The sequence below is a fragment of the Glycine max genome, chromosome 19 (assembly GCF_000004515.6).
Source record: "Glycine max cultivar Williams 82 chromosome 19, Glycine_max_v4.0, whole genome shotgun sequence".
Lineage (NCBI taxonomy): Eukaryota > Viridiplantae > Streptophyta > Magnoliopsida > Fabales > Fabaceae > Glycine > Glycine max.
In genome coordinates this window covers 50,324,776-50,345,986 of record NC_038255.2, presented here as the reverse complement: position 1 = coordinate 50,345,986, position 21,211 = coordinate 50,324,776, and the positions used below count along the sequence as shown (strand labels likewise).

General features: G+C 29.9%; 1 protein-coding gene across 9 annotated transcripts; it reads right to left on the bottom strand.

Annotated features, from left to right (window-relative positions):
- Positions 1 to 6,669: 6,669 nt before the first annotated feature.
- LOC100781875 (common plant regulatory factor 1) lies at positions 6,670 to 13,871 on the bottom strand. Of its 9 annotated transcripts, none has more exons than XM_041012754.1 (13): positions 13,494 to 13,871; positions 11,750 to 11,886; positions 11,608 to 11,670; positions 10,712 to 10,810; positions 10,519 to 10,599; positions 10,086 to 10,127; positions 9,839 to 9,999; positions 9,556 to 9,604; positions 9,362 to 9,410; positions 8,721 to 8,947; positions 8,484 to 8,561; positions 8,139 to 8,264; positions 6,670 to 7,282 (listed from the first exon to the last, which is right to left on the bottom strand). In XM_041012754.1, the coding sequence occupies exons 2-13, from the start codon at positions 11,810 to 11,812 to the stop codon at positions 7,190 to 7,192; spliced, it is 1,131 nt and encodes a 376-aa protein (XP_040868688.1). In that variant the 5' UTR covers positions 11,813 to 11,886; positions 13,494 to 13,871; the 3' UTR covers positions 6,670 to 7,189. The 9 variants fall into 9 exon arrangements, with proteins under 9 accessions (XP_040868688.1, XP_040868689.1, XP_040868686.1 ...); XM_041012755.1 differs by having other exon boundaries at positions 10,715 to 10,810; positions 13,494 to 13,868; XM_041012752.1 differs by lacking the exon at positions 6,670 to 7,282 and adding an exon at positions 7,481 to 8,050 and having other exon boundaries at positions 10,715 to 10,810; positions 13,430 to 13,867.
- Positions 13,872 to 21,211: the final 7,340 nt, after the last annotated feature.

The following is a 21,211-nucleotide window of genomic DNA, read 5'->3' as shown; positions in this document are numbered from 1 at the left end:
AAGAGGAAGGTTATATGAATCATTATTAATTTTAAACATCATATTCATATTTTTATTTTTTTTCTATTTGGCATTATAAATTTTGTTATATTTATAATTTTTTCTTTTTAGTGTTAAATAAGTTTTTAGGCGTTTACTAAATATTTTTTTTAATATTATAAGGGGCATACGTACGTATTTGGTTTTTTTCTCCAATGAGGTGTGCAAAATGGATTTGTCACCGCAATCCCGGGCTTATCTTTCAATTTCTCTCTTTCTTTTTCCTTTTCTTTTTAGCACGGACACACAAACACTTACCATTTTTTTAATACAGTTAAAGATAGTTGCCACAAAAGAAAATTTTAGTGTGATGAATTGTTATTTATTTCGTCACGGCTGTTCAATTTAGAGGATATGGCCAAAGAAATTGTGTCAAAATTGAAGTTGCCACAAAAGAATTTTGGATTATTCATTTTTGTCTGCATCAACCGTGCTTATTTTAATTTTGCGTTAAATCGTTCATATAATATGTTATCTGAGTTAAATTTATTAACTATTTAAAATTTTTAATTAAGTTCCTAAATTAAAAATTTAATTGATTCTTTAGTTTTATAAAAAAAAGTATAATAAGACCTCTAAAAAATTTTAAACCGCTATAACTTATCATTTTTTACAATTTTAAGTTGTCATAAACTATTTTTAGAAACCCAGATAAAAAATTTCTCTCAAATTTTTATCTGATTGCAATTTTTTAGTTTAATAATATAATTAAAAATTCTCAAATGATTTATATCTACTAATTAATTTAACCTTTCATTTATAATTTATTATTTATAGTATTATTGTTTTCTTTTTTTTATCTCTTTTCATTATGTTAATTTGTGTTTATCTCACGTTTATTTTCTATCCTATCTCTTTCAATCATGATTACATATACGTTTTTTATGCATTTTATTGTAAAAAAAAAAAAAACTTTTAAATTTTTAACGTTTTCGTTTTTTGCATACCATGGTAAAACATTGTTATAACAAATGATCAAAAAAAAAAAATCAAGTATATTTATCATAGGATTGTATATATTTTATTATTAAGTTAAACCCTTTATATATATATATATATATATATATATATATATATATATATATATTTGATTTTATATGGAAAACCATCTGCACTGATTTTTATATGTCTGTTCAAAAGGAAAAAATCTTATAAATCTATATTTAAATATTTATAAATATTAATTATTATTTTTCAATTATATCATTATATTTATTTAATTTTAAAATATTTTAGATATCTATCATAAATAATAATAGAAGTCTTATTAAGAAGTTAAAACAGTTTTACTATGGAATTTTCTATGGTATGCCCAGAAACATACAAAAAAATTATTAAAAAATATGTACTATATAAAAAAAATAAAAAAATCATTTAATAATTTTTTTACAGCAAAATCATTCAATACTTACTTTTTTTAGTACATTAAAGTATACATATACATATATATATATATATATATATATATATATATATATATATATTATCGAAAACCTCTTTTAATGTGAATAAAGATATTAATGATATATCTTTTTTTATATGCCATCTCAATAAAATGAATAGATAAAACTGAGTGAAAGTAAATTACTTTTATGGTAATTCATTACGGTCTCTGATTTTTTCCTAAATATGTTGGGGTAAAGAGAAAGTAGACTAAATATATAAAAATGTGTTTGGTTGGTCTAATTTTTCTTTTAATTAATATAACTTTATTAATAATGATAAAACTATATTTTTATCATCTGTATTTAAGAACCCAAGACGACCAACTCTATTTATAATATTAAGAGTTTAAATTCTAGAATCATCATTTTGAAAAGGACAACTATATGTCTGCATCATCATCTTCGTGTGAGTGTTAAAGAATTGTATTTATGGTGAAGATTCTCACAATAAGAAGCAAAACTGAAAAAAGAAAAGAAATAAAAAGTGTGTTTAAGAAATTATGGTATGGTATCTTTAGCATATGGCAGTGGCAGGAAAGGTGCAATGTGCAGGAAGGAAGGCTGTTTGTAGGCAAAGTTTGATGAAACATTACAGTTGGCAGATAAGAAATGTAATGTATTCCTTCCGAAGCATGAAGCTTCCATACTAATACTCATTCATGTCATTGTTCCAAATATTAAAGTATTGGATTAACAACCAATTATGGTTAGGCTTTTGAGGAAGATGTACCCTCCAAATATAGCCATGGTCATAGGACATGTGTAGCTTCGCTATAAATATTTTTAGAACAAGAAAATAAAAAAAAATAACTTTTACATAAGTTAAAACAAATTTTTTTATTAATTAATTTATAGGTGTTTTTTTTTGAGAAATTATACGATTTCTTTTTACAAATTAGTTAATAAAAAAATTATTTTAACTTATGACAAAAGTTATGTAATTATTTGTTCTTATTTATTTTTCTTAAAAGTGTTTTAGAAATTTATCCAGCAGATCCACACTGATGGCTGATATGATATGTTGCACGTGTTGAGGAATGGGCGTAGCACACTACGTACCCTCTCAGTGAAATGCCCAACATCCACCGTCCACAGCATCTTTGACACACAGAACCTCATCCTTAATGTCCACTAATCAACGACATTACATGTCCCATCTCCGTCCAAGTGTCAAACCACTAGGAGACACAAACCTCAAGTCATACATAATAAGCCATTTTCAACGGATCCAACAATTGACCAATATTAAACGTTAAAACTACTTAATCCCCAGAGTCAGAGATGATTTTAAAATTACTAACTACTAACTAGACCTAAAGTTTATTAGTATATGATCAATCAAGCTCAAACTCAAAAGGAAGTGAATCTTTTGTAATTGCAATCTTATGACCACTTCAATCGTAATGTACTCTTATACTACGCTTGTCTTGATATGGATCTAAATGCATTCATGCTTATATACATACATACCTCCATAAAATTCAATTAAATGAATTTATTCGTTGATTGTGCGAACGGGATCCTAATATATTATATAAGGTCAATGCACATGGTTTGGATCTAAGATTAAGTTGTTTTTGAATTCGAAAAGTTCATGCATTTATGAATATAAATATTGGAAGTGGCTTATGGGATTGAATAGCTAGCATTCCCGTTATTAAAATCGTATTTACTATTGTAGCCGTAGGTTAGCTCTGAATCATCTCAACCGAGAGTAATATTGATTAGGCAGCATGTACTGTTGTAGTCATAGGGATGTCTCGGTAATTTCACTCATTTATTTCGAAAGCTTGTAGCATTTGCTAGAAAAAAGCTAAAAGTATTACTAGAGATATGCTACACAAAAGAACTTGTTATTTTTGGGCATGCATACGTGTAAACTGTAGCGGTTAATATTAAATATACTGCATGTACATTCGCTTTTGTATCTTTCAATGTACACTGATTTGTGTATTAGCAGTTTGGAACTTCATTAATGTAAGCATAAAGTTGAAAACCACAAGGTCAAGAGCATAGTTGATAACTTGTTGAATTCCTTAAACATACGAGTTTGATTTTTTAACCGTACATATAAAAAAGATTTTATTGGAAGAGACAAAATAAAATTCATTATCCTGATTTTTATGCCTCAAATATTTGTCTCAAGGATTGATCTCATAACTTTAGACTGTGAGAATCCCTTACTTCCAGAAAAAAATAAAGTTAAACATAATAAGTCACATTTAAGGAAGAGGATACAGAAATCAGATGTGTCCAAGGTGCAAATAGAAGAATTATGAGAAAAGGAAGTCAAAATTTCGAATAGGTGTGGTCCGTGGCCTAAAATTAAAATCATAATAGGCTGGGCCAACTGGACCAAGAATAAGACTGATACCCGGCCTGAAGGCCCGTGCTGGATCATTCTCTTCCATTAATTGTACCAAACCCCCAAATTAAGCTGTATCCGCAACCAATGGGGATATTTAGAGACAAACAATAAATCAATCTATCTTCGGGATTAGATGATATTCAATATTAAAAATAAAAAAAGAAGTTATGCATACGCTATTCAAAAGCTCTCCTAAGTAGCTTTTCTAAAAGTTCCTTATTTTCATTATTATAAAAAAATTTAAAGAAAAAACAACTACTTTTTTCAAAGAAAACTTATTTCAAAAATATAAAAATAAATGTTTATATTTTAATGCAAATAATTTTTAAAAAAAATCAGTCCCAATTTTCAAGATAAAAAATAATTTGAAATCAATTAAATATGAAATTTTATAATTACTTTTATATATATATAATTACCAAATTCCAAGTTCTAGCCAAATAGTGATTAATTATGTACTTTTTCATCCATTTGTCAATAAAGTAACAATTAGTTTTATTAAATACTTTAATTATGTGTAATTTGTTGTAAATTTTTTCACTCAGTCTTCGATTCCTAAAAAAAAAAACTTCTAACATTTCACTAACATTAATTGTGTAATACACATGTTAAGACCATTGAAGACTCAAAGGTAGCATGCAATAACAGAGATTCTCATAATGTCAGAAAGCCTTGATCATTTTTTCTAGTTTTCGTGTTTATATACTGTATTTTGTCATCCGTGCTGCTATAGCTTTTCCACCACCTTTCTTGCATCTTTGGAATTTAAGGCAGGGTAACTTCGTGGGGCTTCGGGAGGGATTTTTGAGGAATAAAGCTATTGATCTCTTGAATTGTCTCTGAATAATTTAATTTTTATTAAAGGTTTAACTACTCATTTAATTCTTATAGTTTATAAACTTATTCATTTTAGTCTCTATAGTTAATAAGTGACTCTTTTAATTTCTGTAGTTTACCATTTAACTCCCGATAGGTCCCCACGTTAAATTTGTTTAATACCGTTAAATTATTGTTGTCAGCTATCCTTTCTCAGAGTTCCCGCTCTTTCGGGAGGCCCCCATCTTACAACGGATACTGCACTTCCACCCCCCACCCTCACCACCGGCGCTCGCTGCAAAATCAGCGTCGCCGTCGACCTCTCCGACACATGCAAAGGCGAGAAATTGAGAGGAAGATTTTGACGGCACGGTGTACGGCCGGATTTTTCGTTTGAGACATAGCACTCAACGATAATGAATCTAAACCTGTGGTTGTTATCGTCAACTATGAATCTGAACTCGTGGTTGTTGTTGCCGTTGAAATCAAATAAGGACTCGAGGTTTATACGTGGTTGAGGGGTGGTTGCAACCATTGTTGACGACATTGGAAGAATAGATCAATGGTGAAAATGAGATGGAGGGGAGTGACGACGGGAATGAAAAAAACAAAATATTTGTCATTATCGTTGAGTGTTGTCTCAAACGGAAAACTCCGTCGTACACCGTGTCATCAAAACCTTCCTCTCCATTTCTTGCCTTTGAATGTGTCGAAAAGGTTGACAGCAACGTTGATTTTGCAGCAAGCGCCGACGGTGAGGGTGGAGGTGCAAGTGTAGTATCTGTTGCAAGGCAGGGGCCTCTCGGAAGAGAGGGAGCTTAGGTGCAAGTGCAGTATCTGTTGCAAGGCGGGGGCCTCTCGGAAGAGAGGGAGCTTCGGAGAAGGACGGTCGACAACAATAATTTAAGTGTGTTAAATAATTTTAACGTAGGGACCTATTGAGAATTGAATGATAAATTATAATGACTAAAATAGATAAATTTGAAAACTATAAGGAGTAAAGAGGTAATTAAACCTTTATTAAACCATAACCTACAGCACTCTCCGGCGGGGGCTATAGCCAAATTATTTACACATACTTTTTCCTCTATGAGTCACTATAGTAAAATTTGAAAGGTGGGGGGTGGGGGGAAGACTTCTGAGTCTAAATGAAGTTCAGTAAAATCAATGATTGAAGGGGATGAAGCTCTTTATAGAAAGTGTATGTGAATAAAATCGTGTTCTATATATCTGGCATAATTTCTTGATAGAATATACTTAACTTTATCTCCCCACTTGTTTTGCTAAAAGGTACGAAGTTAATTTAAAATGCTGCTCAATTTTCTTTTAAAACAATAATAGATTATAGATGTTTAAGAAATCAAGAAAATAATTAGATAACTGTAGTCAGGATGAGTCAAAATAATAGATAAGGCTCTCCTATATACATATTATATATAAAAAAAAATCCTTAATTTCATTAAAAATGATCATTTTATTACATAGTGAATAATATAATTTTAACAAATCTAAAAAAAAAATCATTTTTTATTCAATTTATGTCACCTAAGAAAAACAATAATGCTATGTTCGCTAACTGTTCATCTTGGTGTTTGTTTTCTTTTAATTAACAAAATCTGATGCTTGATTCCAGATGCTAGGTATTGGAGTCTCTTAAAGCAAGCAAATCTGATACATATTGCGTGGTTTATTATTGTGTTGCGGTACAGTATTCCCTTGACCTTGAGCATTACTAAATTTTGCTGAATGTTCCCTTCTCATGTTTCCTATCCTGACACATGTTTCTTGTTTTCTAGCTTTCCCAGAAGTAAGTTACAGGTATTGATTGGGGCAACTAAATAACTTTTTTCACCGAAACAAATTCGTTTTATTATTTCTTCACTAGCTAGCTAGCTAGCATATATTGACTTTCCCTTTCCCCCCACCACTTTTTCCTTTCTTTCAAAAAAGTTCCCTTTTCTTGTTGTATGATAAAGTGACCGACATTTGCCTCACCTTGGATCCATCCTTGACTCTCGGTAAATATTATAAAATGAAGGACAATGTTATTTATAATATTACATTCTCTTAAAACATTCCACTCCTGAAATTCAATGTAAACACCAGTTCTAGCTACCTGCATAATGTTTAACTTGGCGTGCAAGAATTGATATGGCCTATTTAACTAAGGGTCAGGAATTAAAAGAAAAATATATATATTAAAAATCACGTAAAAACACATTTATACATAACAGAATAGTACAATTTTTTGTCTCCCAATAATATACTTTTCATAGATCACTGATTAACATAACATTTATATTTACAATGAATACATGTTATTTTTATGTTGTGTTTAATTTGAAAGATAAAAATAGAGAATAGAAATAAAAATATTTTTTTTAATTAAAGTAAAAGGTAAAATCAGAAAGTTTAACACCCTAATGAAACCCACACAATTTATTCTTAATTTCTCTCCTCTCACCCTTAACCAATCACACAATGTTCTTCCATTTTTGGGTAGTTCCAATGACACCTTTAACTAGATTCTTGATTTAATAAAAACACCATAACTATCAAGTACCTTATCAACTTTGGCAATCGTCGTGTTATACAGATGCAGAAACAAACCCATCTCGAAAAGTTAATCCATAGGTAAATATCAAGTGCAGTTAGTACATTAATTACCGTTGTGAAAAAATGATTAACATTGCGATAAATACATGTGAAATTATTAAAAAAAATGCATATTTGAGAGAAACCAAGTCTTAATTCATGCATATCACAAGCTGCAAGAGGAATAGCTAGCACAAAATACAAACCAAACAAATAATAAGCCAGAATAATTACTTATATCAGATACCATTAGAAAGTCCACAGCAATCGTTAATACATACGCAATTATGTAACGGTTCAACAAACCCATCCAAACTGAAATCTCTAGTTCTCTTCATTTTACAAACTTGGTCATCCATTTTTGTCAAATCTAATAGAATACAGAGTTTTGTCCTAAGTAAACAATGAATTAGTTCTGATTTTGATGGATTTAGATACTAAAATTCAGCTGATCCATCCCTCAGGAAATTGTTAGTAGTAATTTTGGGCTTGTAATATGCCAAAACTACCTCTGATCAGCCAGTACAATTACTGGTTTTCTGTATCAACCAGCTGCCACAGCATCAGCTCTAGGACTTGTGTCCAGTAGTTGATGCAGCTTTGCACCAGAGTTTGGTTTATTTTCGCAAAAACCATTCTCATCCTCCACAGTTCTATCATTAGAACCGGAATTATTATTAACTCTCGATAGTAAGTTTTCTGTACTTATAGGTGTAGCCCTCTGGCTGTCAATTATGTTCAAAGTTATCTCTTGTGTTTGTCTCAGTTGAGCATTTTTAAGTTTTCCCTGAGTCAAAAACAATATGACACTCAGCATTACAAAGTAGCAACGAAATGTGCATGTGTAAAATGAGAAATAGTATGTTGAACAATACCCTTAATGTAGCATTTTCCACCCTCATTTTTTCAGAACTTTCGGTCAGTCGATTTATTTCTGATTTCAGTGTTGCATTCTCAGCATTCAAGGATTCAACTTTCCGTGCCAGTTCTTCAGTTTCAGCCTGATCAGCAGGAACATGAGCATTAACAACCCTATTGAATATAATCTTTACTTTTGTTTTTCTTGGGGGTTGCATGCAAAGGAATGACGTGCAACAAATGTACAAGTGTGTAATAAAGAAAGAAACTGCATACTGCCCAGTTTATGCTTTTTAAATTGACAAACAAACAAGTAATAAAAAGGTTTACAATGTTTTTGAAGAAACCCACAATATTCATACCTGCTTCCTTAGTCTGGACCTTCTAGCAGATTCTCGATTTGATTGTTTCCGCCTCTCACGTTTCAGCTCACGCTCATTCTGAGGAATCCAAACATACCCACAAGAGAATTACTTTAGTGTCAACTAAAGATGAGGATACTGCATTATTATTACAACATGTTTTACACATGTATCTAATATTCTAATGTACTGTGTATATGATTTGAACAGCTAAGATGAATTATATGCAGATCATACCTGTAACCAAGTTTCTGCAGGCAATACTGGACAAGGTTGTGGGGCACTTGCTTTAGAATGAACACTGGAAGGATTTCTCAGCTCCAGCGTGGTGGTCATACCTGAAGAAACTACAGGTCCAACTATTGTTCCTGCAACACCAGCAGTGACAACTGCCAACATCTTATTAGAAGCTGCAGTCTCTTTGGAAATTGGACTGCCTTGCATCTCAGTTTTCCCTTCTCCATCTGCTTGTACAGTGCAGAAAAGAACAACCATCAACACCAAGTACATTGATATCCTACTCTAAGCTTCAGATGCTTGTAGATAAAAATAACACACTTTGGCTGGGAACACATTTTATTAGTAAAAATGCAACCATAGGACCCCAATACCTATACTGTATCATGTCTGTAATCACAATAAAGCCCATCTTAGAGTCTGCTACATTTGTCAAACTAATGGCAAAGTTAAAAACTTTGGCAGTTTCACCTTACTGAACAAATATTTTATAACAGCATTTAATTCATCAAGTCGAGACCCTACTCAATAAACGGATTGGACACCATGTGTACTGTGATGATAACAGAAGAATAATTGTGATCCCAGGACAACTCTATTATTCATCAAGATGTGACACTTGGTGAAGAACAGAGTCATACCAGTGGTTGGTGTTCCCTCACGGCTTCTTTTCCTTCTTGTTTGATTAGCCTGAGCATAAGAGGGCAAGTATCATATTTTAATGTCTCTTCAATTTTGTCAAACCATTTCAAAGAAAAATAGATTATAGGTGAACAATTTCATATGGTCAACAAAGTGCAGGAAAAAGAAATGCCAATTGCAAGCAAGTTCTCACCCCTGAAGTGTTGCCATCACTTCCATCACTGGAACCCTCAGTATCCACACTGTTCACATCATGAGTAAAATTATTCAGTCATCCATAAGACTCCATTACAATAACCAACTCATGGACCACCATTCTAGACAGAGGGAGAGAAAGTAGGTTTAACTCATTAAAGAGTTTCAAATGGCAGATTTTCCCCTCTCCACCATCCCCAACATAAGAAAGGGAGATATCCAGAAACTCAGAAAGTATGTCATTAAAAATATTCATACAAAAAGAGAACAGATCAACAAACCTCTCTGACAGCCTGTTTTCACCTCCAGGCTCTGCACTTTCAGCATGGCCATTTCCTATTGACATTGCAAGTCCATCAAACTCTTTCAATTTCTTCATTAAACCCTGATCAGTATTTCCAGATGATTTGGGTGGTGTCTCTATGCTTAAAGGAGTCCCAGCCTGCATTGTTAAACCAATTCAAAACCAATCATAAATAGATTTTCAAGGACTTGACTATGAACCAGTGTCAGGAAATTAAAACTTACGGCGGGTGAAGATGGAACTCCTTGACTATGTGTATGTGGCCCCTGTATTTTATAAATATAATTCATAAGAAAATGCATGAAATTTACAAAAAAGCATACTACTAAAGGATGAAAAGCCCCCTGTTATTGCCTATTTTTTAGGGTATATATTAATCAAGATTTTATTACATTAAGGTTATCAAAGCATGGAGAGGTAAATGAAAGCTGACATGCAGCTAGGTATAAATAACTCTGAAATTACCCAGGCCCAACAGAAACAGCAGAATCACATCTCACTATATTCTTAACATCTGTAATCCTTATTGATTCATTTTTAGTACAATATAAATAAACAAATTCATACTATAGAGAAAGAACACTAGTTCCAATAACAAAAAATAATAATTAAAAAAAGCATAAAAGACAAAAGTAAATTGCAAGAACACAGGCTTACAATAGGAACTGCAGGGTGAGTATAAACCCCTCCATGTGGATAAATTGCTGCATAAGGAGGCCCATAAGGTGGCATCATAGGCTGGAAGAAATAGTTAGCAAGTTACTCATCCCTGTCATCTACGATGCATACAAAAACATGCCAAAAGAAAAGGCAATCATAGAGCATACAAATGATTGCACAGAGGTACTACTACCTGTGGTGGTCCCCACATGTATGGGTGAGGAGCGTGACCAGAAGCCACAGCTGAGTTGTAGTATGGTGGCATGGTGACTCTTGGCCCATAATATGCCTGAAGATATAGCAGACATTTTAAATTATAATACAGTCACTATTCACTACACTAGAGACCAAACACACTTGAAAACTTGCTGGGTGAACCAATTTGAAAGGGATAAAATTAATAGTTTTATACCATCGAATCAATGTTTTTTTTTTTACAGATTGAGCAATCCAGGGACAAAGCACATCTCATCCTAGATATTACCCCAACTGATTGCCAAATCCAGTAGCAATTCAGTGCATAATTTCAGTCTGACATTGATTAGGGGTACATATTGATAACAACTCACAAAACACAGAATAGGTAATACAATGCACCACAGGAATGACACTCTAATATTTATATTCTGAGAGGATAAACAATAATTCACAAGAGGGAATATAAGAAGCTTTCATCAGTTCATTGCTTCATCCACAAAAAAGAAAATGGAAATACACTAAGTATTTTTAAATAAAAAATAGCTGGTGTCGTCCCAGGAAGAAGTAGCTACAGATCACTTGACTTTGAAGCATGGAAGAAATAAGACAATGAGGATAATGGTTCTACTGTTTGTAAATTAAAATCGTTAATAAAAAATCTTCAAAGAGAGTGAAGTACCTAGTAGACAATCCAATAATGTCAGTGATTATTAACAGGAGGATTTCACCCCAATCATTGACATGACAGTAATTGATCGAGTGACAGTAGTACATCTTAACAACTAAGATTTGAGAGCATTAGTTTACATTGAAGCTAGCTAACAAGTAACTAGAATGAATACTTCAGTCAACAACAGACAGAGTAATTCAAGGCAAAAGGTAGGTAACCTGCATGGCTGCCCAATCAGGATAGACATGAATATTGGTCTGGTTGGTCTGATTGGCTTGATCCTGTTCACAATTACAATAGCATTAAAATTCAAGCTTCTTACAAATGTCTCAACACCCAGATACATTCTTATGAGCTCACCACTGTTACAGGTGAAGAAGGTTTTTCAGTCTTGGTAGATTTCTCTTCCTCACTGTTTCCCATTGTAAGATCCAAAAGGAAAGCACCAAGTCAAATATTGTAGAAGGAGCTTTGCTACTTCTTGAAAAATGTCTCAACTGCATTAACAGGAGCCATGTCAGCTTGTTAATTGTTATCGGCAAGAAAATATTACATTGGTCAAGACAAAATTCATAAACCAGGATTTATGCCATCCAAAATCTACACATGGTCCTATATATAATCTTGGTAACCAGCATAACATAATCTTTACTAATTATAAACTTTTTACTGACGTAGATAACTTATACATGTAACACACTAGCAAAGGGGAAAGGCGAGTCCAGCAATTTCAAATTAATACTTGATAAATTACTGGAGGGTTAAACATAACTGCAGGAATAAAATACATCATTATTACATCAAAGGAGTTAGAGATGTTTTAGCAACTATATGAAAGCAGCTGGAAATCTGGTTCACTATGCATAAAAAAAAGTAAAAACTACATATCAACAGACAGATTCAACCACAAACATATATTGCAAAAAAAAAAAAAAAAAAAGCTAGCATGTGATAGCATCATACAAAAATTCTAATTTCCTGGATGGAAAATTGAATGGTTAATTTCCCATCTCCAGCATAACCTTTACAAGAGATTCAACGAGTCTCAGAATGAATAATCTAACAGTCTAACAGCCACCAAAGAAGACAATCATGATAAAGCTGACTATAACTAATTCAAGATGGAGTTGACAGAGTGAACTAAGTTTCAAAACTACATGTCAGAATAACCGACTGATCTATACTGACGAGAAGTCCAACAGTGGGCAAAAATTACATAATTTCACAACTAATTAGAGACAGAGTAAATGCTTAAGGAGTACTAGTACTACCGGTCCATCCGAGAAGATACCAACACAACACAGTTCAACTTTTCTGTTTCCTTGTTTAAGAGAAAGTGAGATTTCACAAATACCTTTCAGGAAAGGCTGCAGTATTAATGGTAAGCTATAGATAATTCAATCCAAAGTAAAGTAGACACAAGAGTCAAAGACAGAATGGTAGAGGGTCAATTCTGTCATTTGAGCACTCCGCAAGCCGGATAGAAAGGGAAGGACACACGCAACAGATCATGCCAACAACACCATCGGGTAGCTAAATGACAAAAATACCCTTCCAAACAAAACATTTTTAACTTTCACACGAATCAGGGAAGGTGAGAAAACGAATGAAACTCCTGAATTTTTAGCTACCTTAACGTCCAGAGACAACATTTTAACAGATTTGTTAGCCCCGATCCAGACCCTCTTCAGTTACAGGAAAACGAATTTCACAAAATTAGCATGAGGCCAAAAGAAAAAAAAAATAAAATTCAACGTGAAATGAAAAACGCTTCACTAAGCAAATCAACACATAGAAAGCACTCAAATTCAAAACTGTCGCAGATGCAAAACGAGATCCAGATGAACCTCAATTGTAACCCTCTTGTTTAATTAGCTAAAAAGGAAAAAGAGAAACAACAAATTTACGGTATCCTTAAGTTGTTTCGGTGTTTCCAAAGAACAAAAATCTAAACCGAACCGTATAATCTGTTCCTCTTTCACTCACTCCCAAATCAAGAAACTTCAAACTTCCATACACATACATTCAATTTTCTCATACCACAGATACGGAAAGCATTCAAAATCAAAACTTTCGAGCAGCAGCACTGCAGAATTCCACGTACCTGACAAGATACCCAATTGGTCAATTATTATCCTAAAAAAACAAACAAGGGGAAAAGGGAAAACTAGTGCTCGCAGCTCCAAGTGTCCTCAAAAATAAAATAAAATAAAAAAAGGTTAAGTTTTGGAGAAGCAATTAAGGTTAAGGTAGTGAAGAAGGAGAAGAAGAAGAAGGAGCGCCAAGGCGAAGAAGTCCACGTCACCACACACGTGTCGTATGTGTAGGTCGGCGTATACGTAGAGCGTATGTATATACGGTTGTTGAGGTGGCCATTTGTTTATTCGAAGGTGAGCAGAGCCGTACACGTGGTGATCAGGGAATCGATCTACGCGTCTTGTGTTAGGGGTCCACAGCAACACATCTTCAATTTCATTCATGTCATGTGCCTGCTTTTGCCTTACGTGCCCTTTCAGATTCACATTAATTAATTAATTAACTAAATTGAATAGGTCATTTGGAATCCACGGCTAGCCACTTACAATCAATTTTCTTTCGTCACGCACGCCTTGTATGTTTCTGATATTTTGCTTCACAAGTGGATCATTTTCTCTCTCTTTATCCCTTTTGAAGGCTTTATCTATAACCTATGATTAAGTCCTACCATTTTTTAAATTCCTTTTCAAAGTTAAGGGTTATTTAAGAGGTGGCAACGGTGTCTTTTTTATGGTTGATGGCCACAAACTGCCATTAATCGAGTATTTAACTCGTCCTTGACAAATTAAACATGGCAATTCTACTCTCTGGTGGTGAGATGCTGACTACTGCTAGTGATACTGAAAGGTCCATAATCCATATGGCTGGCTAATGAGACAGGAGAAAAAAAGTGCACTCCATTCTCTCTGTAATGGGTCTGGATTTTGCCCTAAAGTTGTTATCATATGTACCAATAGATTGTCTCTCTATAATCCATATTTCATATAGGAAGAAATAATTTATTCTGTGAAAATTTATGTTTTTTCATATACAAGACTTTTTTAAGTCAATAACAACAGTAGTCATTTATAAGGAAAAAAGTGAGATATTAGTCTTTTACAAGACCCAAGAACAAGAAATATTAACTCTTTAACATATATTTTATATTTTATTGTCAGTCAAAATTTATTAAAAATTCGGAGAAATATTGGTTAAATGAGAAGGAAAACTTGATAATTCTTTTGTTTTTTAATATATTTTAGTGAATAATAAAAAGGATATTAAAAAAATGTGTAAAAGGAATGTGTTATATTTTTTTATTATCAAATCTCTATTATTAATTAAAATTTATAAAATTATGTGGATCCACTCCTTATTTAATGAATCTTACTGGTAATTTATATTTTTAATAAACTTTAATAATTATAAAATTAATAAGAGAGGATTTATTATAAAGAATGTAATAAAAAATGTGTTACAACTTACAAACACTCTTAATCTCCTACTAACATTTTTAACTTCCCCGCTGCTTAAAATACCTTGTTTTGTTGTTTCATGGTGCGGTAAATATTCTTTGTAAGTCAAAATTTATTGGCCCACTTATTTTAATACTCTTCCTACTTATTAAATATTTATTTTTTAAAATGTTAAATACTTACTTTTTCAATGTCCACATAAATAACCTGTTCAGAAAGAGGACTAAGGAGAGTGCAAAAGAAAAAATAAGCTGAAATTAAATTTATTTTACATTAAATACTCGCTATGTATACTTGAAGGAGTTAGGATAAAAATGAGTATTTATCCAAAAAAAAATTATAAAAATAAATTTAAATAAATACTTGAAGAGATATTTTTGTTGTGTATAATAATTTTATCTAGTTCGAGTTATATTATCTTTTGTAAACAAATATTTGTGATTTAGAAAAAAAAATTTAAATTGAAGTATTTTACTATTCAACTAGTTTAATCCATACATGTAATTTTTTTTTATACAAATTACTAATTACTAAATATAAATAATTGTACTATTTTAAATAATATTACTAACAATAAATCCTCATGTTATAAAATAGAGTGCGTTTAGATACGACCATCTTATACAAATTACCAAATATAACTAATTGTATTGTTTTAAATAATATTACTAGACATAAGTGCTTATGGTATAATAATAAAGAGTGTGTTTAGATATGATCATCTAAGTGCTGTTGAAGTTATAACCCCATCAATACATATGTACCCATAACTTCTCCTTCTTTCCTTTTTTTTTCCTTTGTCATCAAATAATCTTATAATTTCGTCAATAGATATTGTTGGTGTAGTGTTGTAATAACTAGAGAGTCTTCGCATTCATGCGAAAAAAAAATCTTTAAACCCAAACCTATATAACAAATTGAGTGCTTGTTTTAATTTTTTAGATTTAGCTATTTGAACAAAAGTAAAATAAGTAATTTTGGTAATTGATGAAAAAATAATAACTAATATTATAATATATGCATGGTTTGTTGATTTATCATTTATTAAATTTGTCATTAACAACTAAGAATTATTTATATTAACAATTAAATTTCTCTTTAATAGTTAAAAATTATTTACTTTATATTACTACTAAATTTTTTGTTGAAGCTATCAACCTCTCTCGTGGCCGCAAGCTTAATTAGCTGTTTGAAACACAGCCCTAACCTGATCATGACTTTAAAGAAGCCAATTTCTCTACTTTTATATCATGACTTATAAGGTTAGTGTGATAGTGAAGAGAGCTATGGTTCATATCTATTGATATCGCTAGCAGTGCATGAAACTTGGGTTTAGTTAAGTTGGTGTTGAATGATCGGGTTTATTGATAAAAAAAAATTAAGATGCTCAAGCTTATTGAAGTTGTAGGCTCATGCATAAACTTTTTACTCGTTCAGCGTGAGTATGATATCCTCCCAACTAATATATATTTTTTAAAAAATAATGTATTAAAATTTATTTAAAAATAAATTATGAATTTAATTCCTCTAACATTTATCACCAATTTTTTCACTCGAACATTAATAATATAGTTCTGTAAAAAATACATTTATAATATAGTAAATAACTGTTTTATAGACTACAAAAAATAATTTTACGTTTTGTAATATATAAGACATTACTTAGTTTTATAAAAGTTCAGAAGATTGAATAAATGTCACATAAATCATAGCATGTGATGACTGAAGCACCTTTTACAACATCTTCTGGTTTTTCTGCTTTTTTATTTTTATTTTTAAAACGCTTGTTTTATATATGAAAAATTGAAAGTAGTGTAAAGTCATTTTAGAAATTGTTTTATTAAAAAAGAAGAAGTGAGAAGTAAATTAAATAGATCGTTAAATTATGTTATTTTTTATTTAAATGTTACAGTATAGTCATAGATCCTTAAATCAAATGTTATTTTTAACGATAAATATTTGTTATAATTTATTTATTTTTAAATAGTATCAACTATCTTTATAAAAGAATTAATTAATATTTTTTTCTGCTTCATATGTCATGTCTGACGGCAGATGCTGTCCAGTGACTCACCAATAACCGGTTTGCACCTTTTATTCCAACTCATTCACACGTGTCCACTTTGGAAAATGAAACCGTGGGACCCACTCCTTGTTCTTAATCCAACAGTTCAGAATCTGCCACGCCTTTATACGATATGAGACCGCATTTGCCAGCAAAGCCCCCAAAGACCAAGACCAAGACGGCAGCGGCAGGCTACAATACACCAACGATAAATAGATTCTTAATTTTTAAGAAAAAAATGATTATACACTCCTTAGTTAAAATCAATTAAAATTTATCATATATAATAAATTTATTATTTTTTATAACAATTAATTTAAAATCATATTAATGATAATTTTTTATTAAACATCAAATAATTGAGAATTACTTTTTAATTTAACAAATTTGTGGTTTTATTTTAAAATAATTATTATTTCAAGAAAAGGTTATATATTAATCCTCGTAATAGCGTGTCATTAAACTCATTATTCTATTATTTAATTTTTACTTATTTATTATATATCTTTCAGGTTCTATTCTTTTACAGATAAAAAGAAAAAAAATATAAAAATAAATGAGGCTCACATTTTTACGTTTTATTTTGATTTAAATTTTTTATCTTAATTCATTTTTATTTAATTTATTTTCACTCTAGTAAAGGGACTCTTCCTAAATTTTTCTAGTTTATTCCAAAATTTCTCACTTATCTAACTAATGCCAAACAATTTTTGGATATCAAACTGATATTTTTTTCAAAAATTAATTTTAATGTGGTTGGTTTCGGCTCTTTTATAATTAATTTGGCTAGTTGTTTTTATCTTTAGTTATATAATACTATATATAAGTAAATTTGGTATCAAAATAATAAAATTCACATTATTCACTTTTATGTTTTTCTTTTGATAATAGAAATTAACTCCTTTAAAGTCAATATAAATAGAATAAATATTATCATTCATTAATAATAAAAAATCAACAATTAATTTATTTTTATTTACATGCCTGATTTATTATGCATGTGTATGGAATATTGATCGTTGGTTTATCATTATTCATTAATGACTAAATTTGTTACTTGATTCTAGAAAATGAGATGCTTTCTATAGAATAGTTTGATTCTTAATTGTATTCTGAGTCATCATATTTTTTTATGAATAGCCTTCAAAAACATGTTTTTTTATGAAAATCTCTTTTTACAATAAAAAATAGCATGCAAATTTTATTTGTCAGTAGAAAAAAATATATTATTCATATAATTTTATGTGTTTTACGAAAAATGCCTCGCATTTTATAATATTTTTTTAATTGTATGTTCAAGACCTATAATAATCACTCTTCATCAGTGACGCATTGCCAATGTACATAGGACTGATAGGACCATAGGAGTGATTTATCATTTATGCATTCGTTGTTTTAACTGAAAAATATATATAACACGAGTGATGCTTTCGCTTATTTCAATTTAATTGAATTTCAATGTTTGCTATTTCAGCATTATTTTTACGGCATATGTTTTTATAGGGTTTAAAACATTTTACTTAAACGATATTGCTTTTGTTGAGTTAGCAAAAAATTATTAAGTTATGTAACTATTTTTAGTGTTACGTGACATTTTATATTTTTTGAAAAAAAAAATTGACCTACCATGTCGGTCAGATGTTATTTTTTAAAAAAATAAACAAATTTGTAACATACTCACATGACATCTCAAATTGTTACCTTACTCTGTGTGGTTGATTTTTCTTGCAAACATTAAAACATATTAATGAAACAATTGCTTTCCATACAATGATAATTTATTGGTATACTCCTGAGAATGTTTGCATAACTTCGTTGGTATATAGCTCCCACATAATCTGCTTAAACAAATTTAACCATATACAATGTTACAATAATATAATAACAATGGTGGCAACACGTGCATGAACTTACATTCTTTCGTTTCATTTTGTCAATCTTTAATTTGATAGATCACGATTTACCTTAATGGTTACAAATTTGCAACTTCTAATCCATACGCAAATCACTAAAAATTAACAATGTAATTAAATGTGTAACCACAATAAAATTTGACAGCAAATATAATTTTCTTTTTGTGCTTTTTCCAGCAAAAATATATATAATTGTCCAAAACACACACACACACACACATACAAATTTGAATTTACAAGTATATCAGTGAATCATAAAGTTGAAAAAAATTAAAGTAAGAAGATTTTTTTAGAAAAGAAAAATAAAGGAAATTTTAAACTTTTTTTTGACTTGATTGTATGTTTAGTTCTCTTGCTATCATCATTTTGTAAATTTAGTTCCTCTGTTTTTCAGTGAAATTAATTTTTGTTACTTTAATTATGCAATTTTAATATATTTGTTAACTTGACATTTTAATATTTAACAAAAATATTAATATGTCAGTTGTATCTCATTAACATGAATGAGTTCGCATGGCAATACACTAGAGTGTTATGTTGTTTTCTTTAATAATATAAAATTAATAAATCAATAATTATTACACATTTGAAATAATTAAAATTGATGAAAACATGAAAAAACTAAATTCACGAAATAAAATTAGTCAAAAGTACATTAATTAGATTTTTTTTATTAAAGTAAACTCTTATTATTTATCTCTCTAGCTAAGTAAAAAATACATGAATTCAATTTTTTATATCATTTTCTCTAATTTAAACTTATCTCTCTCTCTCTCACACACACACATATTTTATATATATATATATATATATATATATATATATATATATATATATATATATATATATATATATATATAATATATATATATATATCATTCTCACATTTTTAAATGTTTTAGTCTTTTTTATCCAAAAATAATAGAAAATAGATGTTCTGGGATTTTTAAATCTGATTAATGCTGTAACTATAAGGATTAAAATATTAAATAAGAATATTTAATTTAATATAATGCTAGCATTTTATTTTCATTAAATCTTTTATAATTTACTATGATTTTTAAAACTAACATAATTGATCATGCATTTCGGTTATCTCTTATTGTCTAGTTTTTTTTTATCAAATTATTTTAATTTAAATCTTTGATTTTTTTAATATTGTTTTCATCTCTATTAAACCTTTTTTTATTCCTTTTCACTTTTTTTTACTTTTATGATTCATTTGGTTGGATGGAAAGAAAATAAGAAAATAAGAAAAAATAAAAAATTTGAATGGGAAAGAAAATAAAAAAAAATGTATCTATAAATAACTTTATTTTTTATTTTTTCTTCAACCAAATATAAAAAAATATTTTACTATTTATATTTTTTTTTCTCCGATCTATCCAAAACTTAGGACAGAGTCTGATTGACGCATAAGATGTGGGGCAGCATGAAACAGAGGTTTTGTTTTCCACGTGCTGTGCCACTATTGGTTTTCCTTCTAATTAACTGTTACCCAAACCTTTCCAGTTTTCTACCCTTCTTCCACATTTTCGGCTGAACCAAAAGAAATACACACCGTTAGCCTTCTGTTTGCTTTAAAGGTGTTTTTCTCCCTATTTCCTCACTCAAACACAATATTATATTTAACTTAAATATAATTTGGATCTTCCATTTATATCAATTTGTTATTCTGGTCTCACATTTATATTATTATCTTTTATGATTATAATAACCAATAGCTGTAAAAAAAAATTCATATAAATTGTCGCGTAATAAGAAAAGAAGAATGCTTTATCATAACAATAGTCATTATTGTGAAAGTAAATCTTGGAAAACCAACAGAAAAAACTTCTTATAAATTGTTGATCAGTAATAAGTAAAAAAGAATGTTATCTCATATTGTTATGAAAGTAAAATTTGTCAAACCAACCATGCATTCAATATTAGGTTTGCTACTCCAAAATCTACAGGAAACATACCACGTGGACTAAAAATATATATGAAGAATAGTGTTACAAAAATAAAATATTTACGTGTGACTCATAACCCAAACTGTCAAATTTTCATATAGTAGTCGTCAACGTGTTCATTTGGTAAAAATTAATAAATAGTCTTTATTTTTCAAATAAGTTATAATTAATTAAATATTAAGGAAATGCAAAAAAGAATTGTTTGATGGCAAATGTAATCATTTATAGTTTAAAAATAAAATATTTAATTATAAAAATAAAAAATATTAAAAAGTGAAAAGTTATACTTAAATATTTTATCTAAAAAATATTATTACCTTCCCAATTAAAATTATAAAAGTTAATGATATTATTCCGATACTCTAAAATGTTTTACATCTTCAGACTTTAGAGTTGAG

Excerpts from the sequence above, each read along its gene's own strand:
- LOC100781875 (XM_014772021.3), bottom strand. The coding sequence starts at position 11,812 with ATGGGAAACAGTGAGGAAGAGAAATCTACCAAGACTGAAAAACCTTCT. Across the intron at positions 10,128-10,518 it reads CTCACCCTGCAGTTCCTATT|GGGCCACATACACATAGTCA; the intron begins GTAAGCCTGTGT and ends TATAAAATACAG. Across the intron at positions 8,562-8,720 it reads CTGCAGAAACTTGGTTACAG|AATGAGCGTGAGCTGAAACG; the intron begins GTATGATCTGCA and ends TGGATTCCTCAG.